Source organism: Bufo bufo, chromosome 9 (assembly GCF_905171765.1).
Source record: "Bufo bufo chromosome 9, aBufBuf1.1, whole genome shotgun sequence".
NCBI lineage: Eukaryota > Metazoa > Chordata > Amphibia > Anura > Bufonidae > Bufo > Bufo bufo.
In genome coordinates this window covers 146783479-146793183 of record NC_053397.1, presented here as the reverse complement: position 1 = coordinate 146793183, position 9705 = coordinate 146783479, and the positions used below count along the sequence as shown (strand labels likewise).

General features: G+C 44.9%; 2 protein-coding genes across 2 annotated transcripts in view; one reads left to right on the top strand and one right to left on the bottom strand.

Moving 5' to 3' along the window:
- Nucleotides 1–2696: 2696 nt before the first annotated feature.
- SHLD2 (shieldin complex subunit 2) lies at nt 2697–5222 on the bottom strand. Its single transcript, XM_040408319.1, has one exon. It carries the CDS (start codon nt 5157–5159, stop codon nt 2853–2855), a length of 2307 nt encoding a protein of 768 aa, XP_040264253.1. The 5' UTR covers nt 5160–5222; the 3' UTR covers nt 2697–2852.
- Nucleotides 5223–5396: 174 nt separating this feature from the next.
- The window catches only part of TTC26 (tetratricopeptide repeat domain 26), a 131149-nt gene continuing 126840 nt past the window's right edge, over nt 5397–9705 (top strand). The window contains exon 1 of the mRNA XM_040407768.1: nt 5397–5552. Coding sequence (XP_040263702.1) covers nt 5439–5552 — 114 coding nt within the window. The 5' untranslated portion in view covers nt 5397–5438. The remainder of the gene's footprint in view (nt 5553–9705) is intronic.

Here is a 9705-nt window from a genome sequence, read left to right as displayed (position 1 = left end):
TGCACACACACTGCTCTCCCTCAATTCTCCCCTTCTGTTTAACCCTATAATGATGTAGTGTCCCACTAGGTAAAGGTGGGTGCTACACAAGGGTTAACATGTCTTTTGCATTAATGTGATGTTTAATATGCATTTCCCTGTGTTATCTGGGTGTCAGGCCTGTTAGGGTGTAGTTTAGCCTCCTAGACGTTAGAGGGAGCTAGAGAGCCCTAAGTATATATAGGTAGGCCCAGACAGGGGTGAGTTAGTTCATTCCAGGTGGCTAGAAGAGTAATGTAGTCAGCCTGAAGCTCATGAGGCTAAGTTAGCTCAGTAGAGTTAACCCAGAAGAAGAATCTACCTCCTGGGAGAAACCTGCAGCTCCCGTCACAACAGGAATAATACAACAAGTTCAGATAAGTAACCTGATGAGCAGGAGTATTATAAGTTAAAGTCAAGAGTCAATACTGGAGAAAGAATTTCTACCAAGGATTAAAGCCAGCATTTAGGCATCCGGGCCGTGGGATCCAGCCAGCTAGAATAGCTAAAGGGGATAGTGCAGCAAAGGTCTGCTAAGCATTAACTGTTTACCCTCCAAGTATCTTGCATGATTAATACCTGCCATTATTGAAAATAAACCTGCTGTTGACATCTGTAATATAAGGGACTGCATCATCATCATCATCTTATTGTATAAAGTTGGACTGTTCAAAGTAAAGCAACGTTTGGTTCACTATATCACCTGTGTACCTCACTTATTGCTCCTACAAATCGGTGTGCCACCGTTACAGGCACTGGCGTCACGATCCTTAAAGGGACCTTGCCTCAGGCACTCAAAATACCTGCAACATCCAGGGCACCTCATCCACCATCAGGTCTGGTCCCTACATCCAGAGTGTGCCCCAGAGGAACTTGTGTCTACCTCTCCTTCACTGCCGCATGCCTGCCCAGGGTTCTCCTCCAATACAGTGAGTAACCCTCGATCGCCCATAACCGTGACCTCACTTCGCAATACCCTGCAGGTCTGGCGTGCTGCAATGACATCTGGGGCTGGTCCTGAAGCATGATGGTGGTTGGAGTCACAGGTCCAGAACACAGGACAGGATCTCCGGTCACTTACCCTTCACTGGTCATGTGATTCTGGGAGGCGTGATGTCACAGGAAGGGGCGGGGCCTCCAGAGAACAGAAAGCAGTGAGCTCGTCTATACATGTGTACTGCTTAGGAGAGGAGGATTTACATGCAGGGCCGGCGCCAGCGCCACCCATAAGCAAAGTAGGCCACCGCGGGCGCCCCCAGCAAGAGTACGCTCTACGCGGTGGCCTACTTTGCTTATGGGTGGCACCGGCCCTGCATTGACCCAGTCTGGATTCTGATTACCACAGACATTACAAGTCCATCCCTCAGGTTCATTTCCACTTGGAGGTCTAGAGGCAGTTGGATATGTGGGAGGTCGTTCATCAGCGTCATTGTCTTTTGATTTCTGAGTATACAACAGTCTACCTCTGACTACTTCTCCTCACCACCCCTCAGTTTCAACTTCCCCTGCCACTTTAACCCAGGTATTAACTACTTCACATCCATGATCCTTTATCCAACCACAATGTACTTTCCCAAGTATCCACATTCAAATTTCCATCCTTCATGCCTACCTTCTTCAACACTCTGTCAATATTTTTCAGACCTTCTTTTCCTTCCCTCTCTTCAACTAAAGTCTTAGCTGTTTTGTAACCCTCTGGTATACTGAAATTGTTCCCCATTTTGTATGTCAATCTTTTTCCACAGAAAGTTAAACAATTATTCAGACGTCTATTTTCCCTCAGTTTCCTCTGAATTTCCCCACTATATTTACCTAGTGTATTCTGTTACTAAATTTCTTAACTAATCGAAACCTCACAAACCGGACATTGGAGTCCGAGTACTTTGATTACCCTTCCTGTAATTCTCCAAGATTTTCCAAATACAATAAAGAACAAATAAGGAATATACCAAAACTAAACCAAAGACTTCCCAATTGAAACTGTCCATCTCTTAGGTCTCAAAATCCAACAATCATAGTCATTTTCAGGTTCTTACCAAAAATAGGCTCAACTATAAAAGGACTTATACATACATTCAATCACCAGATCTTCGAACAGGACAAACCACTCAGGGAGACACAGATATAGTGTAAGATAAAGTCTCTTACCTTTTAGCGCTATTTCTTATATCTGCAAATCCAGGACTGGAACATCCAATTTGTCGGAGGCCAGATGAAGTGTCCTTTAGTTTAGCCCCACGTTGGGGGCCATGATTTTGTTAGGGAAATATCCCTTTACCTATGATTGTTGGAATCCAAATTAAAAATGGATTTGAGCGCTCGGGAAACTGACACAAGTATTGGATATAGTTGTATCTGATTTCTCTCTTTAATTCAAAGACAAGATCACAATAATATATACTTTAAACAGAAAAAAAAACATAACATGACATTTGCGGTTATAAGATATAGATCATAAGACCATACGTAGGTCGTCGTCCCCCCCCCGCACTTTGTGAGGCTCAGACAGATAGCTCTGCTTGAGAGGAAACTGTGTGTTTTTAGACATTATTATCTGTCTATTTAACCCTGTAAGCTACATTTAGGACTTGACCTAAATCTCCCATATACACAAGATGGAGGACATGTTTATAGAAAATGGATTCTCATCCCTCACAATACATATAATGACCAGACAAACCACCTGCCTTATATTGTGTACATCTCTATTTGTGCCACCAAAACATGTCTGAAAATACACATTTTATTGCTTATATTTATAAAAATAAATCTTCAGCTTTACAAATGCTACAATCGTATTTGTACATGTATGTAATCACGTCATCTAACAAGGTTTATATACAGTCAAGATGAAAATCTGAAAGGTGAAAGTCCGCCTCCAATGGTATGCTGTTTTCATCAAGCATGAACTGACTTCTTATAGTGAACACAAAAGATTCTCCAGTCTGTGCTAACAGGGAGCAGCACAGATCTGCCACTACCATCCCATATGTGACATCTGTACAGCTGGAAAAAACCTTGTCTAATAGGTTAGGGGAGATATTTAAAAACACAATCTCAAGAATATCTGGTGGCACTTGGACGCGTACACAACAGTCGTCACCCACCACAGTCATGTGTGCTGATCTATAGAAACTTCTTACATGGTTGAAGGGTAGGCACACATAACACTGCTCATACACATTGTTGTCATCAATCCTTAGCTCTCTTCTGCATTTCCCACACCCTGTGTATATAATATCCGGCAGAGACTTCAGAATGTCAGAAACGGAAGTTTCATGCTTTATTAATATTTTGTGCTTGTCTGAAATGTTAAATTCTATTTGCATTATACTACCTCTAACTTGGATTTCTCCTGAATACCTGTCATCAATCATGGTCAAAAGGCTCATATGCTTTGCTGAGGATATATTGTACCTCTTCCGAAAATCTAGAGCCCTTTGGTCATCATCAAACAAACATTCACTGGATGACCAAGGGGTAGTGTGTAATTCCAGATCTCCTGAAATGATGTTCTTCTTACAGAGTAAGTATTTAAAGATCCAGATATGATCTTTTTTAAGGTGGATCTGATCACTCCATGTGACACACGTTCCCCACAGTACCAATGTACTTGCTTGTCCTTTGACTTGTTCAACAGTAAGAATGATTTTATTTTGCAGCAATCCCTTAAAATGATATGTAGATTCCTTAAGAATGGAAATGTTATTCACCTTCAAAACGGCATGGACTAATAATTCTGGCTGAAGATCAGCAAGGCTAACGTGCTGTATGTGTTCTAGCCTCTGGGGCTGTCGTGGAGAAAGCTCACTTAAATAGGAATGCTTTTTCTGAAGGTAGTCTAGTAACTCCTTCACAGCAGGACGCTCTACAGGATGAGAACTTTCTCCCGAGAGGAGAGAAGAACAGCTTCCAAAATTAATTAGTTTACTTCTAAAGCTAGACTGAAGAAAAATCTCTCCCGTCCACCTATCTTCACAAACGGATACATCTGTCAGCACAATTACTTCACCGGGAAGTAAAGCTAAACTCCAAAATGCAGCAGTTCTCCACATCAACACTTTCTGTTTAACCTCAGACTGGTCCATAACAACAATTGTTGCTAATGGAAGAGTGGAACCAATACTTGGCCCACTTTTGACCTTGATTTCTTTGACATGACAGGGCTGCAACACCACCACCATGATACTGTAGTCTTTGTTCTTTTCAGAGCAATGATTCAGAAGAGCCAAAGGCTTTCCAGGAGTCGTCTGCCCACGTTCATACCTTTCCATAGTATACTTTACTGGTGATGTGGATTGTTTCGATTTCTTAGATTGCAGTTTATGGTGAGAAGGTGCCGAGGAAGCAGTGAAATCTTTCTTCCTTTTGCTGCTTGCACTCCCAAGATAATCTGCATTATTACCTAGCAGTGCAGCAGACTCATCTTTGATTAGTAACAATCCCTCCTCGTTTGTCTGAGATTCTAATGACTTTTTGTTAAGCAGTTCATCAGATGTGGTTGTGAAGAGATCAGAGGAGCAGGTAAAACTTTCCTGAGATTCAGATCCTGTGGTGAGGTCCTCCACTAAGATGTCTGGTGCCATCAATTCTGACCTTCTCAGTTCAGTATGATTGGCGCCTTTTGTTCCGTTGTTGTCTGGACATTTTACAGCAAGTTGACTAGATGTCAGAACGGCGAGGAACTCGGTTTCAGCAGATATTGTACGGCAGACATCACTTTCGATGACATCAGGATCTTGGAATTCGCCCTCCTTTCCTACAGGTTTCTGTACAGCATGTGTTATATGACAGAGTTCTGTGCTAGAAACCAAATCTGAAACAATTGCTATGTCATCGGTAACCACTTTCTGCCCAAAATCACACTCCTGGTCACAAGTTCTGCCAAACTGCTCCGCCAGTACTGGGTGACCATCACATGCATGTTTTCCATGCTCAGTCTTTCCATTTTGACCTCCATTCAGCACCTGGTGTGAAGATATTAGGTGGCTTCCACCACTTTGTAAGGACGCATCCTGCATCTTATGAGTAAATGGGATGTCTTCCCAAACTGCTGTGTGGCCTTCTGAAACTGATCCCTCTATTCCACATGGCACAGATGGGGCTCCGATAAAAACGTGAATCGCACCTCTAGTGCACATCCTTTCTGCGGCAAGTCCCACTTCCAGACGTTCTTACGTCACAACTTCTTGCTTCTGCGGTGTAAACGTATGCGTTCCAAGCCTCGTTCTAAAGCCGAAACCAAAACCGGACGTTGGCAGCGGAGGTATCTGGTTGATACATTGATAACTGTGGAGAAAAGTCGCGCTGTTTGGTTAATGAAGGTCTAGTTAACGTTACTTGAAAATTAGAAACACATTTTAATGTTAACATATTATATAACCCGTTCTCGGCACCTCGACCATGCGCAGGCGCAGTGGATGGTGACTGTTGCCTTGGTGACAGAGTCGTTTCGGGTGTCCGACGCCTTTCGTGGAGCAGGAGATCTTCACGCTGTTTTCATATCGGTTTGTGCTCCAGGGGCGGCGAAAATGGTGAGGCATGGCAGTGACAGTGCGACTGGTGTCTGTGCTTTGTATTCAGAAATCCTTGGAAAGTAATGAGTATGGAGCATGATACAACTATGGGGTTAATGCTGGCAGCCATTGTGCTCCGTTTAGATTTCTCCCTGCACACAGTAGTGTCAGACAGCGCTGGGCATAGGGCTCACATTACTCTACCCTTATAATGGCAGTTATGGCGCCTTTCGGGTACAACCACTCTGTGCAGTTGTGTTGTAGTTGCTCACAGGCCACAGCTGGCTCCTGCTGAAAGAATGACAACTGTAAGGTCAATCTGCATTATTAAAGGGGATTTCCAAGACTTGTTATCCTCTGTGATTGGTGGGGGTCCGACATCTGGGACCCCTGCTGATCAGCTGTTTGAGAAGGCAGGCTATGTATTTCTTGCAGCTTTCCCTAGGTCAGTGACTTCACGGTCATCAGTCACATGGCCTAGGCGCAGCTCGGCCTCATACAAGTGAATGGGGCTGAGCTGCGATACCATGCACAGCCGCTATACAATGTGGGGTGCTCGGTGAGTGTTGGGAAAGCCTTTTCAAACAGCTGATTGGGGAGAGGGGGTCCCAAGTGTTGGCCCACCACCGATCAGATACTGGTGACCTATTCTGTAGATAGGTCACCAGTAGGCTTGGGCCAATCGAGCTTCGGATCATAGATCTGAAGTTGATTTATTCACAAACTTTAGAGGATATTTATGAAACTGGTGTATAGTAGACTTTGGTTGCTATGGACAACTAAGCTATCAGATTCCACCTTTCATTTTTCACAGCTTCTTTGGAAAATGAAAGGTGGAATCTGATTGGTTAATTTGGGCAACTAAGCCAGTTCTACTTGAGAAATCTCCCCCTTTGTCATTAATGATGTTTCCGTACATAAAATGTATTGTCTCTGTGTAGGCAAACTTTGTCTCATAGTAACATAGTTTATAAGGCTGAAAAAATACATCCGTCCATCCAGTTCAGCCTGTTATCCTACAAGTGGATCCAGAGGAAGGCACTTTAGGGGGAAAAAAATCCTTCCCGACTACAATCAGGGAGTCAAATAACTTGCTGGATCAACGACCCCTCTCTAGTAGCTAGAGTTGCTGCGATACCAAATTTTTTATTAGATTTCGATACCATAAAACGGTATTGCTATACTCGATACTATTCAATACCACGCAAAAAAAATAATAAACCAAAAAAGCCACGTGCATTCTGCATTTTAAAAAATGGCGAATCGCGCAGTTTTTATTTATTTTTTCTGTTCCGGCGTTCACCCCATAGATTTTTTTTATATTTTAATAGTTTGGACTTTTCGGACATGGCGATATGTGATGTTTATTTATTTATTGTTTATATATTTTATATGTGAAATTGGGAAAGGGGGTGATTTATACTTAATATTTTGGTGTTTGTTTTTTTTTTTTACACTTTTTTTTATTTAATAACTATTTCCCCCCTTAGGGGCCAGAACCTGGGATCTTCTAATCCCTTGTCCTATTCACCCTGATAGAGATCTATTAGGGTGAATAGGACTTCACACTCTCCCTGCTGCTCTGTGCATAGTGCACACAGCAGCAGGGAGCAGACTATGGCAGCCAGGGCTTCAGTAGCGTCCTGGCTGCCATGGTAACCGATCGGAACCCCAGGATTACACTGCTAGGGCTCCGATCAGAAGCTGCCACTATACCACCAATGAAGTGGAGGGGACCCTGTGGCCACTGCCACCAATGATTTTAATACTGGGGGGTTAAGAGGGGCGAGCGCACTGTGCCACCAATGATTTTAATAGGGTGGGGGGGTTGAAGGGGGAGGAGGGCGCACTGCGCCACCAATGATAATTAACCCTTAATACAGGAGGCGGTTACTGGCAGCAGATCAGCGGCACCTGAGGGGTTAACTGCCGCTGATCGCAGCTCCCTGTCAGGCAGGGTACCGGCTATGCGATTTTGCTGCTGGCACCTGCCTCCTGTAGGGTTGTTGCGGGTATCGAAATTTCGATACCCAATCAATACTTTTGTCCTGGTATCGATACGATACCGGGATTTCCATTTTTTCGATACTGGGCTGCGCTTCTGCGCAGTCTAGTATCTCTGAACATGAGCGTGCTGCTGTCGGCGCGCTTATGTTCTCTCAGCAGCACGGGGAGAAGGAAGCTGTCCTTCCTCCCCCTGTGAGAGAGAGGGGCGGATGGAGGGGCTTTTCCTACACAGAGATGATAGGACTTTTCCTACACAGAGCAGCGCCCAGCGATACCCCAGCACTTACCATTATTCCTGGGCGCCGCTCCGTTCGCCCGCAGTGCCCCATCACTGTCTCCTCTCCTGCTCCACATGCTAATTACTATCGGCGTAATGGGGAGGAGACATCAGCTTCACTAGTGGGCGTTCCTTCTTCCTGCGCTGTGATTGGACAGTGCTACAGCCAGGGAGAAGGAACGCCCACTAGTGAAGCTGATGTCTCCTCCCCATTACGCCGATAGTAATTAGCATGTGGAGCAGGAGAGGAGCAGCGCCCAGGAATAATGGTAAGTGCTGGGACATTGCTGGGCGCCGCTCTGTGTAGCCTAATACTTAGTCTGGACCCAGGAAAAGTAGACTTTATAATACCACATAATACAGGACCCTGCCCCTGACAGGGAGCTGCGATCAGCGGCACCTGAGGGGTTAACTGCCACTGATCTGCCAGTACCGGCCTCCTGTATTAAGGGGTAATTATCATTGGTGGCGCAGTGCACCCTCCCCCCCTCAACCCCCCATCCCATTAAAATCATTGGTGGCACAGTGCGCCGGCCCCTCTCAACCCCCCAGTATTAAAATCATTGGTGGCAGCGGCCACAGGGTCCTCTCCCCTCCCCCTCATTGGTGGTGCAGTGGCAGCTTCTGATCGGAGCCCCAGCTGTGTAAGCCTGGGGCTCCGATCGGTTACCATGGCAGCCAGGACGCTACTGAAGCCCTGGCTGCCATGGTAACATCCCTGATGCTGTGTGCACAAAGCACAAAGCAGCAGGGACAGTGTGAAGTCCTATTCACCCTGATAGAGCTCTATCAGGGTGAATAGGACAAGGGATGAAAGATCCCAGGTTCTGGCCCCTAAGGGGGGAAATAGTTATTAAATAAAAAGTGTAAAAAAAAAAAAAAACACCAAAATATTAAGTATTAATCACCCCCTTTTCCCAATTTCCCATATAAAATTTATAAATAATAAACATATTACATATCGCCACGTCAGAAAAGTTCAAACTATAAAAATATAAAAAAAATCTATGCAGTGAAGGCCGGAACAGAAAAAATAAATAAAAACTGCGCCATTTTTTAAACTGCGGAATGCACGTGGCTTTTTTGGTTTATTTTTTTCCCCGTGGTATCGAGTATCGCAAAACTTTTTCATGGTATCGAAACCGAATCAAAAATTTGGTATCGCAACAACTCTAGCCTCCTGTATTATGTGTTAAAGACGACCTTACATGGGTCCAGACTTTAAGTATTAGGCTACACAGAGCGGCGCCCAGAGATGTCCCAGCACTTACTATTATTCCTAATGGGGCCGCTCCGTTCGCCCGCTGTGCCCCATTACTTTCTCCTGCTCCATATGCTAATTACTATCAGAGCAATGGGGAGGAGACATCAGCTTCTCTAGTGGGCGTTCCTTCTCCCTGGCTGTAGCTCTGTCCAATCACAGCACAGGAAGAAGGAACTCCCATTGGTGGCGCAGTGCGCCCGCCCCTCTCTTCTCATTGGTGGCAGCAGCAGCACAGGGAGAGGGAGAGACTGCTTCCTTCTCCCCTGTGTTGCAGAGAGAACATGAGCGCGCCGACAGCAGCGCGCTCATGTTCAGTGATACTAGACTGCGCAGCAGCGCAGCCCAGTTTTGAAAAAATGGAAATCCAGGTATCGTATCGATACCGGGACAAAAGTATCGATTGGGTATTGAAATTTCGATACCCGCAACAACCCTGCTAGTAGCTATAACCTCTAATATTATTACAGTCCAGAGATACATCCAGGACCCTCTTGAACTCTTTTAGTGAACTCACCATCACCACCTCCTCAGGCAGAGAGATCCATAGTCTCACTGCTCTTACCGTAAATAATCCTTTTCTATGTTTGTGTACAAACCTTCTTTCCTCCAGACGCAGAGGATGT